The following is a 20656-nucleotide window of genomic DNA, read 5'->3' as shown; positions in this document are numbered from 1 at the left end:
TGCCTAGGTATCTAAACGCCTTTAATACTTGCTTGTTCATATCTTTGTACTTCAAGTTTCTATTTCTTCTAAGAAAGAACAATAAGCACTTTCCTACCACACCAAAGTTCTTGAGGACTATGAATATTTCTTCTCATTGTTGGTAGGAGGGGAAAAAGGAACAAGGGAGAAAATAAAAAAATTTGAAGGAATCTGCAGAGATAGTAAATCTCTGCCTATGCAGAGACTAGGTTTATGATATCATTAGGAGGCTACTAATGAGCAATCTGAGGTAGAAACTGTTATGATGGAAGCTTAATATAATAATAGATGCATTAACAGCCTCTAGAGGAAAAAGGTTGTAAGGCCTGAGATATTTGTGTGTAACCACACACACATTACCAAAGCTGCTGAAGGAACTTGTTTGAGACAGGGTGTTCTAGAGATCCCCAGAAGTCACCTGAAAGGCACCCTTGAAAGTCTCAGTAGTAGCAGGCAGGCATCACTGTTAGACATGTTGCCCTAGCTCAAGAGGTGGGAGTGTCAAGGAGCAGGCAAGGGCATAACTAATCCTTGCCCTCACCGCTTTCTGCTGGGCTTTGTGTTGATCCTCAGCAAAGCAAACTGTGAATGCTGATCATCTGCAACATCTGTCTCTTGGCATGATCATGCACATGAGATGATGCAGCAGATTGAGTGCTAATGACTCAACTAATTGTGCCACATACCTAAGAATGAAGCAGCTAGTTGCCTCCTCATAACCCAGAAATGAAATATTAGAAGAATTTCTGGAGCAATTCAGATATGACAGAAATTTGTAGTGATTCTTCAAGAAAACTTTGGTCTTGATTCCTTAGAATGGTGCACAATTACACCACTTAGCCGCAGGATCAGTTCAGAACAGCAAGTAGAGAAAATCCTTTTTCTCTTCCCGCCCTTTTCCCTACCATCTTTTGAAAGTCCTTTTCTATCTTTCAGTCCCCAATTATCAGATGCAAGTGAGAAGAGCTTTTCCTTAAACTCCAATATGTAAATGTCAGTCATATTCATAGTTTTATTTTTCAACCAGGAGAGGCAGACAGACAGGTGAACTCATAATCAAATGGGTTAGAGAGCAAAGACTTTTTCTGCCTCCAAGCTGGGCTTGTGCAATTTGTTCTTCCATGGAACTCTGAATTCAGGTGCAGCTACTGCATGTCTGTGTTAATTCTGATACTTTGTTATTGATATTCTCACCGAGAAAGTCAGAACTGGTGAAGTTTGGTTTGATCAACTGCTTGGACATTGTCAGTGTTATCCACCTGTAATGCCTGATTTTGTGGGCTTTTCACTATTAAAGCTGAATCTTGTATGTGTTGTTAGACCTAAAGGAATATATTGAGATTAAAACCATGGGCTTTAATAAGACATTAAAGGGGCCTGGAAGGCTACACATTGAATCCTGTGCTCAGTTTTGGTCCCTGGCATGCAAAAAAGATGTGGACAGGCTGGAGAGGGTCCAGAGAAGGTCCAGAAAGATTATCAAAGGACTGAGAAGCCTGCTGTGTGAGGAAAGGCTAAGAAAGATGGGTTTGTTCAACCTTGAAAAAAGAAGTCTTAAGGGAAACCTTATCAGCATATTCCAATATTTAAAGGGTGGCTAAAAGAGTCTCTTCTCTTAGTTGCTCCAAGAGAGGATCTCATTAGATACTAGAGCAAAATTTTTCACAAGAACAGTCAGCCATTGGAAAGAGGTGTATTCCCCAACATTGGAAACTTTTTAGATTTGTGTGGACAGGGTGTTGGTCCATCTTGTCTACACAGTACATTTTCCAATAAAGTTTGGGCCAGGTGATCCTTAAGGTCACTTCCATTTGGAATTTCATTATTCACTTACCTGCATAAGTAGTAACACATGGAATCAACTCAAGAGTATCCAAAATTGGAACAATAGAAAAGCATGCTGGAATGTTGGAAATATGCATGAAACACAAATAAATTATTATATTAGGAGAGTGATGGCGCCACATCATCTGAAACTGTCAAAAAATGTATTACTTGGACAGTAATATGGCTGATTATAGAAATGACTGACTCTGAATTTGAATAAAATTTTGTGGCTATATTATAGAAAATAAAAATGCAACACACATTCTCTTTGAACTCATTTAACCTGCCTAATCCACACTATCAATCAACAGCACCACTTGAATAATATTTCTATTAAAATGCCAGTGTTGTTTATAGTCACTATCTTCTTATTTAAATGTTTTTACAGCACATCTTGACAGTTTCTTTAAAAAAACCTATGGCAGGTATTGAAAACATCAGGTGAAGTGGTCTCTTGGTTTAAGAAAAGGTTGCATATTGATTCCCATGCCACTCTTTGAATCCCCTTACAGATCAACAAAGAGTTGCTGTGTTGCTGGGCTGTAGTACTTTGCTGAGATCCAGCTATCCGTCATACCTGGTTTCTGTACTGGATGACATCAGGCCCTTCTAGGAAACACTAAGTGCCTTTTGTGATGCTGCTGCAAGAGCAGGTGGTTCAGCCATTGCTGTGGAGAATGACTTGTGATTTAAACTCAGGATCTCAGTAAGAAATTGTGAGTCATTCAGGTATCTATGAGCTAAGGTGCTATTGAAAGTAGAATCATTTTGTATCCATAAGTGCTTAGGAACTTCTGGTCATATGTGTTGCCAGATGGCATCAGTAATTCTAAATGTATGTAGGAGGGTCTTCAGAAAATGAAATTTCCTGGGAATGTTACACAGCAACTGATTCACAGGGTGGCCTTCGTTGTGTGATATGCTCCTGTGACTTTTGAACTGTCTTGGCATCCATTCTGTTGTTTTGCCTGTGTTGCTTTTGCATGTGTAAGTTTGCTGTCTTGGGCAAATGGCATGAGCTCCAGGTACTTAAAGTAATTTTTTTGGATTGCTGTTTTTCCTCATCTGTCTCCTTAGATAGCTACAAGTCCTCAGGGGCTCTTGACATCCATTCCTGTTAGCACAGACACTCTTGTTTTCAATTTTCCATTGAATGAAGTGTCAGCAAATGACACACCATGTTTTGCTGGTGCCATGCTCTGATTTAACAGGGCTGAATATGGCCTCTATCATCTTTCATTAGTAGGTGCTTTCTTTCTTTCTACTGACTTGTTGTGCTGGAAATAATGGGGACTTATAGAGACATGCCTCATATGTACTTCTCTGCAAACTGCTAAATCTCACGTTCATCAAAGGTGTCTTGTTGTCAGGCATTACTAGCACAGGTACTGTAAAATGCAGCAAGGATAGTAATTTGTCTATGACATTTGTCATGGACAAATGACTTGGCTTTTCTTCTATGTAGGAATGAATTTGACAGTTGAGGATGCAAATAAGTTTGTTTTCACCCTGCAGCAGTGAAAAATCTATGCTGCCTTTGCTCTAGGGTATCAAGATATTTTTGCCTTCTTCCACAAACTACATCTTTATCTCTCTGTTCTGTGCAACAAGCATAACAACAATATCTTCAAATTTGCTGTTCATCTGAGGCTGGTGTAAAATATCATTGGTCCTATTTTTAGATTTTAAATCCATAAATGGTTCTGTGCATGTCCTTTTAAAAACTTTTTTTTTCGTCTGATGTCTGAGGATTTAATTTGCATTGAAATAAAATCACACTGAACAGTTAAATTTAATCCTTTTTAGCCTATTATAATTTTAAGGGGTAAAGCCTGACTTTTAGCTATTATGCACCACTTGGAGCACTGGTGTTATCTGTGGCACTAGCCCCAATCACTTTTTGTAGGAGTGTGCCCCCAGCGATGTCTGTAGCAATCAAAGTTCACATTTTTTCTGACCCCAGATAGATATTTTTTCTTTAAGAGCTTGTGTGTGCAACAGATATAAAATCTGTTTCTGGATATATTTTCTTCATAGTTCCTTTGTAAAGTACTCCAGAGATTGTGTGTCTAACTATCATCAGATCTTGCTTAGTTTTTATGGAACATTGAAATCATATATTTGAAACCAAAATACTTTTGTAGCTTTTTTGCTCGTGGGAAAGGTTAGGCTGAGAATTTCCAGGTCCCTTAGGCTGTAAAGAGTTTTACGATCAGTTTCAGCTCACAAAGTTCTTCCATGCATGAAGACATGAAGCTTTAATGGCTATGGAGTAAAGCCAAATCTTTTTTTCTTTATTCATTTACACTAACACCAAATTTATTTTATGGATAAGTGACTGGTCTCAAAGTCTGACTATGCAACTTAAAAAAAATTATCAATATTCTCAGTAGAAGAATACAAGGACAAATTAGTCTTGTGCTTAGATACCATCTCTGTAGCTTTGGTCTTCAGGTTTCCAGATGTTTTTGTAGTGGTCAGATCCTATGTCTGTTAAAGAGTTTTGTGGACCAGTATTCAGGATGCTAAGGCAGGCTGACTGAGCACAAATTTCTTTACATACTTTGTGTTTGTTTCAAACAAATCTGTACTCCTTCATTTTAGTGTGCCCAGTCTGTACCATCTCACCCCATTCACCTTGCTCTGCTGGACATTACTTCCATCATAAGGAATAATTTTTAGCTTTTGCCCTACAGCTTGTTTCTCGTACAAGGTTTATGAAATCTCTGACTGCATTTTTCTCATATTTTTCTCCAATTAATTTATCATGATACCGACTTTTGTCCTGGCTATGCTATCACAAACGTGCTGTATATTTCTATGCACCATGCAGCCCAAGAGGGAACAGTATCTTTCAAAGGTGGTGGAGCTACGTGAACATTTGTCTTGCTTGGTGTCCCACGTAGAAATGCATTTTGGAGCAATCACCAATCAATGCTTTTTTCTGTTATATGGGAAATATTTCCCACTGTTTATAATTTTTGTCTCCTGAGTGTATAGGTAGGTGAAAACCTTTTTTATGGCACTGACCAGACCTCCATTGCTGAAGCTCTGCTTGCTTAGCAGCTGAGTGCCTTATCTCCCTTCTGTTCTGAGGTATTTTCTTGGTAGCATGGTTGGAACTTGCCTTGCAACTCTATTCCAAATGTTTTTGAGATGGGTTAGATTTCTGTGTTGTGTTTGCAATAGTGGATGCCCTCAGATGAATGTTAGAATAGCATAAGCACATCTTCTTCCCTCTCCTGGGCTCCAGTAGGTTGCTCCTGTGCTGCTGAGCCAAAGATGGTATCATTATTTAAGACTAGTGAGTTTTTCAGTTGCTGGTGTCCAGATTCTGGCAATGCTCTAGTGCATAAGTGCCCAATTTAAAAGCTTGTAATTGTCCCAGTTCCTTCCAGACTGGCAGTTCAGCTCTCTGATGATGCAGCATTGTCCACTGCTCCTAATTACTTCTACAGAGGTTTCCTCTGCATTAGTTGTGTTGCTGCCATTCTCTTGTGCTGCTGTTGGGCTTTTTCCCTTTTGATGCATGCTCTTTTATCACTTGCACACTGTTGGTGAGTGGCGCTGGCTTTTAATTCCTATCCCACTTCCAAATGCTGGGCCATTGTTCTGACTCCTATTGTTTTCATACTCAGTACATCTTGTAATACTTTTCATTGTAATATTTTTCATTCATCTGTTTCATCTTGTAATATTTTTCATTCATCTGTTTTTCTGTGTTCTGTCCTTTATCATTAAAATCTTTGATTCCCTAAAATATCAGTTTTTGTCTGGTCTGGGTGAGTCCTTTGCTTGACAGATGTGGGTTATCTTGCTGAGGATTAATTATGGACCTTCCAGCAGACCAAGGTCTACTTTGGTTACCCAGGGCTCAACCTCTCAAAAGTGTCTAGTGAGGCAGTTTGTCAGAGATTAGTCACCTAATCTTCTGCTTTTGCCCTCTGCTTAAAAGCATCACATGCATCTATCTATTTTTTGTAGAATGCCTCACATTTCTGTAATGAGCCTCAGAATTCATCTGTCTTTGCCAAACTAAATGAAAACCAGTTCCATAACCATGGAAAATACAAATTTCCTTAAAGCAGTATTAACAGAAACAGTGTCTGCTGCTGCTATGAGTTCCTTGAAGATGCAGACTGTTTACATTTCTGTTCATGGGAGGGTTTAGGTAAGTATGGAAATTTCCTGAAGTGCCCCTACTTTTTACCAATTGGGAGTAAAAAATTACCTGTTTTGTAATCCCAGAGCTTCAGCCAAGATATTTATTTATGAAGAGATAGAAAGCTGGCAGCTTTTTTTTTTCTCTCTCGCTCTCTCTCTTTTTTATTTTTTATTTCTGGTCTTGGTCTGTTACTTTGCTTAGGAGACATTTTATATAAATTTAACTAGTAAGCAACTAATAATGTCTGTCCTCTTGCTACCATACTTCTGTAATTGATGTGGCCATAGATGAAAGCCTCAGAATGATGTTTGCTTCCAAATCATCCAGGTTGTGTTAAAAATATGCCTCTCTATATCTGCTGAAAGTAGCAATATGTTGCTGAACAAAAAGCAATTTTCTAGATCCAGATAAATTATTAAGATACAAAAATAAAATCTACCCTTCAGTGCTGCATAGATATTGGTAGGAAGACCCAGAGAAGGTTAAGTAAATTAATTAAATTTTCAGTCTATTCTGTGAACAAGAATTAAACATGGAATGCAGGCTTCTGCCTTCTAAGTGCCAGCCCCACCAGATATATAAGGGCTTTAATTCAGGTCAGCTCCAAATCTCTTCAGTGCCTACATTTTGAATGGTATTTTACTCAAGACTCAGGTACTACCTGTTAAATTCACCACAACCACAATGAATTATGCTAATTTGGACTAAAGCACCCCTAATTCAGAGTAAAAGTATCCACCTGGAGAATTAGTCATAAAGAATGCATTCTGTTTATAAAAAGAACATCAATTTTAGAATAAACTCCCCATGAAGGAAAGACACACCTGCAAAGAGATTGAAGGTGGAGTGAACTAGTGCAGTTGAAATGCTGATGGTCCTGAAGAAAACGGAGTTTGGAGTGAAGTGTTTAAAGAGCAGATGCCCAAGCTGGCAGGGGAGAGCCCACACTTGGCTGTGCTGCGGGTCCTCACTGTGTGTCTCCAACAGAGGCTGTCTTGCCCGGGAGCTAAGTGGTTATAAGCGACCCGAGGGGAAGAGAAAGGTGGGAATCTAGGTTGTGTATATAGGTCCAATTTCTCTTTCAGGGCAACCGGTGAACACACTTCCAGGCCGTGGGAATCCTCTCTATCATCTTAAATATGAGCTGAGCTTAGTCCGGGGAGGGAGCATGAGTCTCGTGTGTGTCATTGGGCCGGCTGCAAGGGAAGACGGAGAGAGGGGAACGACCCAGTTAGATTACGAATTCATCTTGTCCTGATGAATACTAATGCCTCAGAATTTATAGATGGATGTGTTCGTGTCTGAAGCAACTGCCTTGTGAATTTGCTGATCGTGCAGGAGCGGTATGCAAAACGGGAGGAGGAGGAGGCAAGGAAGGGAGGGTGGCTCTAGGACCCATACGAGCCTTCCCGAGCAGGAGGTGGGAATTTTCCTCCAAGGCAGCAGGAGCCCGAGCCCGGTCTCAGAGCTCCAGCGGAGCCCGCAGGAAGAGCCTGGCACGTCCCCTCCACAGCCGCGCACCCGAGTGGGACCAGCCCGCACCCCGCAGAGCCATGAACCGGCTACCACAGCTGCTGCTGTGGGTCACTGCAGTGGGTAAGGAACTTATTTTCCATCCCTCTCATCTCCTTATTTTGCAAAGTCCTTCTTCTACCCAGAGGCTCAGACTTATTTCATTGCCCCTTCCCTTTTACCTTTAAAACCAGAAAATCATTATTTTCAGAACAGTAGGGAAAAAAGGAGGGTTGGGGTTTGAAAGAGCTGGCATGAAACATATGTGAAGCAAGTGACATGGAGGAAAATAAATCTTGATTGTAAGTAAATTTTGTTCACTGAAACGAATAGACAATCTGTAGTTTTAGAAAAGCTGCTGCTGTCGAGGCTCTGAGGCTGGATGCAGGCAGTCACTGTACAAGGGTTTGGCATGAAACTAACAGCTATACCCTAGGACGATTTTGCTTCTCTGGCTGCGGGATTGTTTTCTTAGGGGCTGTTTTGGAGAGGGGGATAAGAGTAATGCTCCAGGAGCAGTGGAGGTTGCTTACAGGAAAAGGTGCAGTTTGGAGAGGATGCTTTGTCTAAGCAGAGAGATGAGGGACATGGATAAAGAGAGGAGTAAGTACTGGGACTATGAAAGGGGGACTTATGAGCTCCCACCTAGAAAGTGGTTCTCAGGCTAAGTTTTGAAAGGAATCTTTGTGCTGCTCTGTTTGTCACTGTCAGCTTTGGTTCTGAAGTACAACAAAAGAAAAGAACTGACAGTAGGAGAGAAGAAGAGGGATATTAGGAGGGAAGCTGCAGGAATAGGAGAGAAGTTGGGAGGTGGCAGCATGCATGCGACCAATGAGGGGAGAAAAAGGTAGGAGTGGGACACATATACTTGATGTGTACAGTGGCAAGCAAATTTGTTATGAATATTAGGAAAGAAATGCCTCTATCAGGACACGCTGAACTTCTCAGAGAGCTGCAGTTACAGTAGTACCCCCAGTGTAGATACAGTGACTACAGCGTGACCCTTAGACAGGACCAGGAGACACTTTGTATTTCTCAGTGTAACAGAGAAATGTAACTGGTGTGACTTCCAGGCACGAAAGGAAGAAAAGCAAACAGGTTGTTGGGCGCTGCAGCTAGCTCTAGCTAGAGCAGTGCATTTCCTCTCTCTGGCTAAATGATGAACTTGTATATATTTACTTTTATATGCAGACACACAGCGACGTCAGTTTCTAAGCAGGTTTTATAATTTATTTCTATTTACAATTGCATGCCAAGACATAGCACAGAGTTTTTGAGTTCAGGCTTTTTCTGGCCTTTTATTTCTGTTGGGAGGAAGGAGGTTGTTTTACTGTTGAAGGGTCCCAGGACAAGTGTACCTCATGCAAGCAGAACTGTATGTCCCTACCTCAGCTTTCATGGCATGTGGTCTCATCAAGAATTGCTGAGTATCCTTCCAGTGTTTTTGGTGGAGTGGCTTATCAACATACAAGAAATGTTAATGTAAGGAATAATAATTATATTTGCTGTATATCCAAGTCTGTGATATGAAGCATGTCTGTATTAGGAAAGAGATTTTAAAAAGGGTGTGTTATAGAGAGAGTAAGTAAAGGGCTAAATGAAAATAAATGTACATTTTACAATCTCTGTCCAAACTTCTGCCAAAAATAATCTCAATCTCTGGAGGAGATTTCAATGCATGAGCATTTAACTATGTAGCTGCTGTCATAATCTTCACATGGAGATTGCTTGCCTCACTATGGGGGCTATTGTGGTCAGCTCTCAGACTCTATTAGTTTAAAAACCACTTGTATTTCCACTGTACAATTTTTACTGAGGCATGTTCTTGGAGTGGCTTTACATTTCCTTCTTTATTTGGAAAGTCCAGGATCTAAGTGATGAAGGATATTGCAGGTCTTCTTCTCACTCTGTTATTTTCCTGGCTGGCATGCATATTTCTGATGAGCTCCATCATAAAAGGATGATTTCAGAGTTCGTATCCACCAACAATTTTTGGCACATGGAAACACTAGAGGATGTTGCAAGTTCCTCTTGGTGCAAAAATTAAGACACTATGAGAAAATTCAGAAGGTTGTAGAGAACAATAGCAGGAAAAATCCCTCAGAAAAAGAAGCACCAAACCAAAGGTAACAAAAACAGGAAAAAACTTAATCCACAGGTATACATTGTTCTGTGTCAAAGCAACTTCACAGTCTTTTTGAGGCTGAGGTTGCACACTAGCCTCAGGTCTCAGGAGGTGGTTGGGAAGAAGGTGAAAAAAAACACCAGATGAATGTCTGGGAAAATTTCCTTTTTATTTTAAGCACCAGTATTACTTTGAACCTTCGTATTGGATTATATTCTTTTGATTACTTGAGCTTGGTAAGGGGTGGGTAGGTCAGTCCCTTTCTGTTCTGTGAGAAACCAGGCTGTGCTTGGCTAGATGTCATAGTCTTGCCTTTGATTGTGGAGAGCCAACCATCTGCAAAATTACAGCACAGCACACATCCTGAGCAAACCTCAAACACCTTTCCAAATGTGTGGTCATGTTTATGTCATTGCTCAGAGTGTAGCTATTGAGTATAACCACAGTCCATGAGATAATATTGGTAGAGGCACTTTGTCAGGATTTCTCTGCAGTCCCTTCCAACACTTGCAGTGCGGCCATCACAGAATAGGGTAACTTGGGTTTAATTTCAGCCTGGTGAATAGTTATGGTTTTGGGTTTTGTTGAATCCTTTCTGAGGCAGAGAAGCATAGGAAGGTTGATAGCAGGAAGCACAGGCAGGTTTAGGAGTAAGACAGCTTTTCTTTTGTTTGTGGAATGGTATATCAGCATGGCAATGATGAATGCCCCATTCCTGGATGCTTGCATTTGTCTGACAGTTTTCAGAAGCCCCAAACAATTTGTTTCTCTCCCTGGATTTATGGACCTCTCAGGACCGAATTAGTCTGTTTTGTAGAAGGAGTATAAAATGGCTTAAGTTTAGTTAGTCCACATTGTGCAGGAAGATACAGGAGTACCTTATTTTGTTGTAAGCCAGCTTAAGATAAACCAGTGCATCTATTTCACTTAGACAAAGCTCTAGTGCTTTGTGTATCCCTTTGTTGGAGGAGAGCATGCCGAGCATGGAAGGGATGAGACTCTGTGTTCTCTTTTGTCTCTTCATTGAAGAACTTTTTTCTTATTTTCTTCTTCTTGTGCCTATCTCTGCTCAGTTAAAGTAGCGCCCAGGTACAGTAGTGATTTCACTTAAATGGTTCCAACCAGAAGAACATCGAATGATCCTTGAAATTTGTCTTAGGAGTCCTTTATTGTGCAAATGACAGCATGTCTCCATATACTGTGCCTAGTCTGAATATTCAATTCAAGGCTCTATGGCTGTTACTGAAAGTCAAATATGGGATGGATGCCTTGAAAGGAAAACAAGACAGTTCTTTTTAAGTTACAAACATTACAAAGTTGTGGACTCTTTGAAATACAGTGAAAAAGGATATGATAAATTTATGGGAATACCACAGTAAGGGAGCACATGCAGAGAAACACCAGTGATTTCTAAACTGCATCAGCAGGGAGGACTAAGTTGGAGGAGGTAAAAACCAGATCGCTGTGTAAGGATAGAATGTAGAGAAAATAAAGATAGTGCAGAAGGTAGTCTCATACCTGAGGAGCTGCAGCTGTACTAATCACCAAAGATTAGGAACAGGCCTGCCCTTAATAGGCCACAGCTGTGTCCAATAAGAAGATGAGTGCTGCAAAAGAGTGGGTTAGCTGGGTGAGGAGGAGTTGGAGTTTGTTCGTTGTGCTGTGAAGGGGACTGGAGTTTGTTGGCTGTGCTGTGAAGAAGGAGTCAGTGCTGTGAGGAGCTGGCCATAAGAAATGACCCAGAAGGTATGGAACTTTTGCAATAAGATGGCAACAGATAGTGAGTCATGTGTAGTGTTACTTTAGAGCTGAAGTCAATGTCTTATGAGCAGCCATAGAATAAATCCATCTTTCTATCCATGCTATATAGCTGCATAAGTTCTAATTAGTCCATAAGATTAAAGTTAGAGAAAAGGATGTCTCACTCCAGTGAAGTTTCAAAAGCATCTTCTCCTATTCCCTGGTGTCCCAAACAGAGCCACAGGAGGGTCCCTGTCTTCAGCCTGCTTGTATATATGAAGGTGCTCATGCTGGCTGTGCTGGTGTGTAGAAGTGCACCAGTGATATCTGTGACAAGAGCAGCAGAAAGAAATTTTCACCTTGAATTAATTTTATAAAGACTGCTGATGTTTGACACTAAGGTGATTCATAACGTGCTCTAGGCTTTGAGCTGTTACATTTGGTCATTTGTTTTGTGTGTGTACCAGTTAGTTCATACTGAAACATTCAAACAAATCTACATGTTTAAATTTTTTAATTTAAAACTTTTGCTCAGAAAAACCTTGCATTCAGAAATCTGAAATATTTATTTAAAAAGTGTAAAACATGATTTAATATAACATGTTTAGTTTTTACATTAACTGTTTTAATCCAGCACTCCCTGAAATGGGTTGGTCTTTGCAATTTTATAAAACTTTTGATTCAGAAGATTTTTAGGTTAACCTGTGACAGGTTTTTGTTTGTTTTGATTTTTTTAAATTTCTTTTGGCTTGCCAATGACTTGGAAAATCCTGTATTAAAACTTCCCAGTTATCTTATAATACCACATTCCTGTTTGTACTTAGATTTGTGCATGCAGATCGTTGTCCTTAGGCTGATGCTCATTACTCTACATGCAGACTGTTTGTAGCTTGGTATTGGATCAAATTACTCAGAAATAAACAAAAATAACTTTTTGCAAACCTTTAGTAAAACAAGAAACAGAGAGCAGCTGCTGAGAGGAGAGGCAGGTGAGCCTGCCTATCCAGAAATAAATGGAGAGGAAGGAACCCACAGAGTTCTTAGTTAACACAACATGATGGATATCTATGGGAATACAGTTACAGCCATGCAACATCTTGTCTTCTGTATTTGGAGACTTTTATCTGAGACTCCTACGAGTAAGCATGATTCCTGTATTGAATCCTTAAATCAGAGGAGGAAAATAATAACATTAATTATGTTAATTAATTGGATCAGGCTTATAGTCTTTTCCTGCCTCTCAGCATCAGTCCTTCCTCTTACAATTCCCCTTCCTCCCATTCCATTATAATTGCTCTTCTACATCTCTCCTCTACTGGCATGTAACAAACCCAGTGCTTTGATGCAAGCTGCTAACAGCATGCACAAAGGTGAACTCCGTGGCAGGTAGGGAGAGCAGGCCAGCTTGGAAAAGGGGTGAATTGTAGTGTTTGGTGAGAGGTGAATTGTAGCTGACAGGTATGTTCTGAGTGCATAGGGACAGCAGGTCCCTTAGGTCAGTTGTGACAGGTCACACTGGTAGGCAGGAGGAACATGTAGAGCTTTTGTTTCAGATTGTGACTCGTTCAGCACCACCAGCTTATGCAGGGCTTTTGCCTGGGGAATGTCAGGTTCCTGCCTTTTTGTGCTGCATGCGCAAGAGGGAAGTCAAGGTGTAGAACCTTTACAATTCAGCAAATGCCATGTCAGGACCTCTCCGGACCTCTTCAGTGCTTAGAGGATTACAGCTCCCAGACAAGTGGCAGGGTACCACTGAAGCATTCTGCTTCCCTCAGGTGTGCTGTTCCCAAGAGCTTTCCTCAAGGTGCTGGACCTCCATGTTGTGCTTTCTCCCAGTTGTGTCATACCAACACAGCTGGACCCATAAGGAGAAATGGAAACAGAGGGAAATGACATAAAAGGAATCAGAGATGACATTCAGTCTTTTTCACCTAGAAAAAGCAACTCTGCCATATATACTGAGTAAATAAAGAGCTCAGAATTTCAGCGAGATGTACAGTCATGGACCAAGTGTTACCTTTTTAGGAGACTTTCAGGTTGGTCTTCTATATGTTTTCTTTAACACAAAGCTGGCTGTAAAAACATTAAACTTTACACAATTCTCCACTTGTTGGTGTAAAACTCCTTAAGATTTCCAGTTGGCTTTATGTTTATTTTATTTATTTTGACTATATGATTGTTGCAGGTCCCTTCCAACTGAACTATTCTATTCTCTGTGAAGGTATAAACATCCCTGGCATCGGCACTGATTGAATTAAAAAATCTATTGTACAGCAGCCTCATCAGAGTTAGCCAAGAATGAGAGTGAAATATGGAATTATAATATAGAATTATAGAATTAAATGCTGAAGTATTTTCAAAAAGCACAGATTTATCCTTGCAATTCAGATGAACTTTTGCCCTCTCTAATGGGAGAACTCTGTCTTTTAATACGGCATCACAGATTTTCAGCTAATTGGTATCTGAAATCCCATAAGATTTGATTTATCAGCCAAGAATGATGCATTTATTCATGTATTTCAATTGCTCAGTTAGGTTTTTTTTTCCCAGTTTGTAGCACAGCATGTGTTTGAGGGCATAAACAGCCAAACTTTCTGGAGTTAGAGCATCCACACCTCTCCTCTGTGTCTATGTTTGCGGTAATACATATTTATATATTAAAAATAGAGGAGTTATAAAGTAACTGAATGTGACAGTAGGAAGTGACACGGAAGGATGTGATGGTGTTCTGTTGCACAGAATTATGTGCAGGAGGTGAGAAGAATCTATTCCTATATTGTTCTGGTGAAGAGTTTTTGTGTTATTCAGGAGCCAGTAGAAAGCCCAAACTGCAAGATTTTCCTGCCTTGAAGCAGAACTGACCATCACATTGGAACTTCAATGAGAATGGAACCAGACAGGTTATTGGTTCAGAGTTACAGTTTGCTGGAATCACAATTGTCATATCAGAGGTGCTGTTGGAAACACCTCCTTCCCTGCAGTGGTGCAGGGCTGTTTGAGTGGCTCTGCAGCAGGGACCAAGCCCCTTTTCTACATGCTGAGGGTGAACTCAGCCCTTGCACTTTGCCTTGTAGCTCTGCCTTATAGTATCTGCTCTGCTCTCCTGGCCTTAGGGAGGCAGGAGGAAACTGTGGGCATGCACAGAGAGGATAGGAGGTGGCCAAGGCTGGGTGGTGAAGCAGGATGGAGGAACTCTGTTCCAATGGAGATGAGGAGCCCAGCCAGTGTGGTTTTGGATCACCAAAAGGAGGGTTAGCAGCTGTCAGCCTGAACTCAAGCAACCTCAGGCAAAGCTGAATTCACTCTGGAACAGAACTGAAAAATGGCTCTTCTTCTCTCAATAACTAATTTGGAGGTTTTGCAGACCCATGTGCCTTGACTAATATTTTTAACAATATAAGGGGCATGGATGATTATGCTTAGGCACTTTTAATAACTTGGATGTCTTGATATTTTTTAAAATTTTCTGTTTCTGTTGTTATATTTAACTGCAGTTTAGATTTTCCAAGTATTTTCTGTTTATATTTTTTTTCCTACCAAGCTCTGAGTGATTAAAGACCTATTTATTACTTTGACTTCAGCAAACAGAATCACAGAAAAGCATGACTGCTTAAAATTTCCATGGTTTTTAGCATGGTTTCAGAGTTTTCTCTGTGGCATTTTGAGTGAGTTCGGATCTCTTCACATGAGTAACACTTTTAAAATATGTAGTTCACAACAGGAGTGTTTTCTGTGTTTATAGTCACGGCAGGAACCCAAATAGTGTTTAAAACCTCTGAAGGAAGCTTTCTTTAACCCATGCAGGCAAACAGTTCAGCCTAGAGCTTAGTGGGACACTGGACTTTATGAATCTTTTAAGCCCTGATAGCATAGACATCACTATCACTAACTTTTTTCAGCTTTCCTGAAGTCCCACATACCTCCTGACCCTTCAAGATCTATCAGGTCCTTAGAAGAGTTTGAACTTTCCCAGAGTTTGACATTGTGTTTCTCAGTCTGTTGCAGACCTGGAGACAAAAGTTAGTAAAATTTGCAAAAATAAATTTGTGAATTAATTATAAGAAAACCAAGGTGAATAAACCAAGCTGGGGTTTATTTAGCTGTGTTAAAAGGGCTTCAGAGGGACCTAAAACTGGAAGATATATGCAAATCTAGCTCTTTTCACCTCATTTAGAGCTGTGCTAGGTTAGTCTGATGAGACTCAAGCATTTAGCTTCCCTTCCAAAAGTTATTTTCATTTGTAAAATTTTGGATAGGACATAGGTTTTTTATTTCTTACCTTCATATTTTGATTCCCACAAATTTTTTCCCCTCTTATGTGCCTTCCTGCATGCATATATATATATGTGTGTGTGTGTGTGTATGTACATATATATATATACACACACACTCATATATGTATGTATGTGTGAAAATTAATGGAAGGAAAAATAAATGGAAAACCTCTTTGCTTTAAACATGTTGTGTTCCCTCAGTGGATACAGTTATCCAAACCTGTACACTACTTGGGGCTTGCTAATCATTTTGTGTGATAATATTTTAATTGCCTATTTTATATAGAGATTACCATTTTTGAGGGATTTGTGCTGCATGTGGGTGCACGGGTTATCAGCTTTGGTAAATCTAGCCAATAGTTATTTTTCAATTAAATTTCAGAAGAAATTACAGTCATTTTTGTACTAAGAAATATGTACAGTAAGCCGGAGGAGTTATGTTATTATTGGTAGGAATTGCTTTGTGGCTGCAAAAAAAAGGATTGATGAGAAGCAACATCCCAGTTAATACTGTTATTGATATTCTTCCACTGAGAAAGGTGAAGGGAAACTTGTATCAAGTTGTTGTCATTTATTCCCACCCAGGAAAAAAGTCCCATGCAGCCATTCACTCACTTCCCCACCAGTCAGAGCGGGGGGAGAATCAGAAGGGTGAAAGTCAGAAAACTCATGGGTGGGATAAAGACAGATTGACAAGAAAACAAAAGCTGTGCACACAAACAAAACAAAGAATTTGTGCACTGCTTCCCATAGGCAGACAGGTGGTCACCCATCTCCAGGAGAGCAGGGCCCCATAACATGCAAGGCTTACTTGGGAAGGAAAATATCATCACTCCAAACATCTTCCACTTACTTTTTCTTCCTCCCACTTTATATGCTGAGCATAATGTCATATGGTCTGGAATATCCCTTTGGTCAGCTGGGGTCACCTGTCCTGGCTGTGTCTCCTTTCGACCTCCCATGCAGCCCCAGTCCCCTCACCACTGTGGCAGCATGGAAAGCAGAAAAGGCTTCTACTCTGTAAGTCCTGCTCAGCAAAAACCAAAACCATCTCTATATTAACAACCCTGTATTCAGCACCTATCCAAAATACAGCCCCGTACCAGCTGCTGTGAAGAAAATTAACTCTGCCCCAGCCAAAACCAGCACACAAGTAAGTGCAGAATTTCAGAGATAGAAGTGCTGATTCTTCGGCTGGTTTCTTAGGGCTCTTGAGACAGAGTGAACGTGGAGGTCAACATCTGGGTGATGTTTAGCTTGTGTCTCCAGCTTGCATGCCCGTCTCAACCTCTCTAGGCAACCCCCAAGTAGTAGCATGGTCTCATCTCAGCTGTCAGTCATGCTGCAGGGATGCTTTGGGATGATCTAGAATAAAAGCTAGCTTTCTTGGTTTGTACATAATTTTAATGCTTCAGTTATGATGTGACCCTTTTCAGCTTGTGCTCAGTACAACTGAGGATATGGTGATTGCTGCACAAGGACAAGAAGGGGATCGGTCTCAGAGTGGGGTCAAAAGGAAGGCCAGCTGGGACAGAAGGAATTGTTCTGGGAAACACTTAGTCTGCTGGGTTTTTTCTAAATCTCTCCCAACAGTCCTGAAACAAGTATCTTGTGAAACCAGGCTGTAGGATTAGACACCTGAATTCAGACTATGTGAATATACCCTGATCTAGCTTCCAAAGCCTGCTTTCCAATCTCTGCAAGGGAGCAAGTGCTCAATGCCAGCCTTGTCAGCTTGGAGTCAGTGAGCTGGCAACTGCCTTATGAATTTGTACTACTGTGAAAGCACCTACGATCCCATTGTACTAACTAAAAAATATTTGGTTTAGCTGTCATTTAGTTCTGGTTTTGACAGTTTATTTTTGGAATCTGTTAGTGGTTTTGCATATAGTTAACAGAACTTGTAACAGTTTTAGAGGACGAATTTGGGCTGATAGTCTGAATCCTGTCATTGATGCTGTGATGCTGAGGAATAAGAGATACACCATGATGTTGTATGGTGTTCAAGCCTCCCCTTTAGCCCTTCAGACAAAATAGTCTGTTTTCAACTTTGACCCCTACCATTTACAGAGTGTTGTTAAGAGGAGGTGTTCTTAAACATTTATGGATAGGACTGAATCTGTTCTGAAGGTGAAGAGTGGAGGTTTACCTTTGTCATCTTAAAGTAAAAAAAGACAGTAAAAAAGGTTTTGAACCCAGGCTTAAATTTTGTGCACAAAATATTTCATACTCTGTAGTATATACAGAAGTGCTCCCATGAGCTTTTAAAGAAACATCAACTACATATAAGATTCTTCTTCAGTGTGTCTTTTCATTCTTTGTGACATAAATACACAAAGGGGTAAGAAACAGAGCTGGCTAAAGTACCTTTGCATAGTGTTTCTGAGATTTGCAAAGGGAAAAAGTATAGCAAGCACCATTTGCCTGGTTTTTAAATTCTCCAAGCTCAGGTTTCACAGATAGGGTTAAAAATCATTAAATTAAACATATTTATGAGCCATCTGGTTTCTGAGTCTTTGCAGTTTGTGTTTGCTATCCTGGGTAACTATTAAGTCATTTTTGTTGCTGTAATTTTCATGTCATTACATGGCTCCAGAAACTGCATGTTTAAGAAAAACACTGTAGAGAACTGAATTCAGAGTAGAATTATAAGCACTGGCAGCACTGGAGACATTTGTCATTCTTTCAGTCAACCTAACATACTACTAAAAGTAAATGTACAAATTAAATCAATTTTTTCTTTTAACGTTTATCTAAGGCGATGCAATCTTTCAGCTCTCTTTGCTTACCTTTCTTACAATATGGTATTGAGAGTCAGATTTTCTAGGGCTAGTTTTCAGCCACAAGTTTTCCCTATGATTTCAGGAAGATTCCTGAGCCTTGGTGCTGTAATCCTTGTCCTAATTTACCTATTTTATCTCCCTTATTCAGATGTGGTGAGATATAAAACAGTATATGTTCTAGTTCCTTCAATTAGATCCAGTGCACAGAATTACAGATTTTTTTTTCTGTTTTATAGTAAAATATAATTAAGAAGAATCTATAACTCTGTTTCAGTGGAAATTTGCTTTGAAAAAAAAAATTACTCTTTCACATTGAATGTTGGGTTACTGATTAAGTTTTCTAACAGCTTTGGCTTTTCCATTGGTAGAGGGACAAAAATGTTTTCCTTAAAAGGTGCACATTTGTATTATTCTTCCATAAAGTATCCTTATCTGCTCCTGAGAAGGCACAGCACTGATGCATAGATGCAAAATGCCTTCTTCTCTGGTGACCTGGTTGATATTCTTCATGCCAGCTCTGTCATTTGTGACACTGAGTCAATTTTCAGAGTATGGTTTCATCTTACGAGGAAAGAGAAGGGAGGAGATGCCTGTAATTGCTGGTGTTTGTTTTCTATGTACAACCAAATGCTTATGCTATTTGAAGAAATTTTGTGAATGCTACTAAAATTCACTAACCAGTTCTCTTTCTCCCTCTGCCTTATCATTTTGACAGAGCTGTATTCTGTTATCAGTTTTTCAAAATCAAATTCAATTTTATGGGTTTTGGAATCTTTCTGGCTATTTTGTGTGCTGTGCAAAGCCATTCCCAATTCCCTGCACTTTATTATCCCTGATGTTTGTCTTGCTCTTTTGCATGCATCTTGGTAACCCTTAGACACAGTGGATAGCAGTACCTGGCATGCTGGTCTCATTGAAGTATGCACTGGCATCTTTAGGTCTTGTAAGAACTACACAGCTTATTTATCTCATTTTCTTACTTGCACCTGGCATGAGCTTTAAAAAAATGCAAAAGAATCACCTCATCACTCTGTTTCACTTTCAAAGCCCAGATAACCAGATGCACAAAGAGGAAGGAATAAGCATATGCAAAATAGAGCACACATTACTCTGGCTGTGTGTGCTCTGGAGCCAGGAGTTCCTTACAGACGCAGAAGATGCCATGATGCAGAGAAGGCATTTGAAATCTTGGCTGACAAGCTGTTTAATACACTGCTTAAACTTGTACTGAGTTTCACATTCCACCTCTGAGTGTTTGTTTGACTGCTTTCCTCTTCTGGAGTCCAGCTGGCATTGAGAGGCTCAGGTACTAGGAAGCACATTTGGGAGTCTCAGCTGGCACTGGCAGACTCCACATGCTGCTGGAGTACTTACTGGCAAAGCTGTGATCCCTACCTTGGAAGCTGGCAACAATTTCTAGCTGAGGCTGTGAGAGAGATGTCTGAAAGGTGTCTGACTCTAGAGCTGCAAGGCTGGGGAGCTAATAGGAGGGGAAGGTGTTTGTCCACCTTCACAGGCACAGTAATGGCACTCTCTTCAGACACACAAGGCTGGGCACTGCACTGTGTGCCCTCAGCATGTTGGTGTGCAGACACAGCAGTGTCCATGACTGCCTTCAAAGCCAGGTGCAGACCTCCCTGTGCCCTGCATGCTTCAGCCTGCTCCTTCACAAGGTTGTACCAATGAGGCCTGTCTTTGTAGTGTCCTGGGAATGGAGCTGGCTTCCCACCATCCCTGAGAGTAACTTCAAAAGCTAGTCTTCTCTCAGAAGACTGAGTGTAGAAGACAGTGAAGTAGATATTCAGTGTCCCAACAAAAACTACTTCTACCCAGACATCCAAAAATATTGAAATATAGGAGGATAAGGTAACAGATTCTAGCTTGGATTTTTCAGATGTGGTTATGACATAGGGCAGAGTATGCAGCAGTTTCTTCTAACAGCAGTTTCTTCTAAGATGGAATTACTTCCTTTGTGGAGGAACACATGTAGATATAGATGTATACATTTCTTAACCTGTGTCCATGTGTGTGCCTTGATTATGTATGAATGCTGTTAATGTAAACCTATAATTAAGTCACTGTTACAATTATTGTAAACCCTATTGAATTGATTACTTTATAGTTGTTAAATCAGTTAATGATTAAGTGCTGCTAAACTCTTCTGTGCCCTTATCTTTCATGTTTATAAGTTTGATTTGATTTTCCTTTT

General features: G+C 40.2%; 1 protein-coding gene across 1 annotated transcript in view; it reads left to right on the top strand.

Annotated features, from left to right (window-relative positions):
* Positions 1-7302: 7302 nt before the first annotated feature.
* Positions 7303-20656, top strand: part of LTK (leukocyte receptor tyrosine kinase) — a 94259-nt gene continuing 80905 nt past the window's right edge. The window contains exon 1 of the mRNA XM_054275364.1: positions 7303-7609. Within this exon, the coding sequence (XP_054131339.1) occupies positions 7303-7609 (307 nt within the window). The remainder of the gene's footprint in view (positions 7610-20656) is intronic.

This window comes from Melozone crissalis, unplaced genomic scaffold, assembly GCF_028551555.1.
Source record: "Melozone crissalis strain CALT ecotype California unplaced genomic scaffold, PUWL_Pcris_2 ptg000018l_1, whole genome shotgun sequence".
Lineage (NCBI taxonomy): Eukaryota > Metazoa > Chordata > Aves > Passeriformes > Passerellidae > Melozone > Melozone crissalis.
This window is presented reverse-complemented; position numbering and strand designations above follow the sequence as displayed.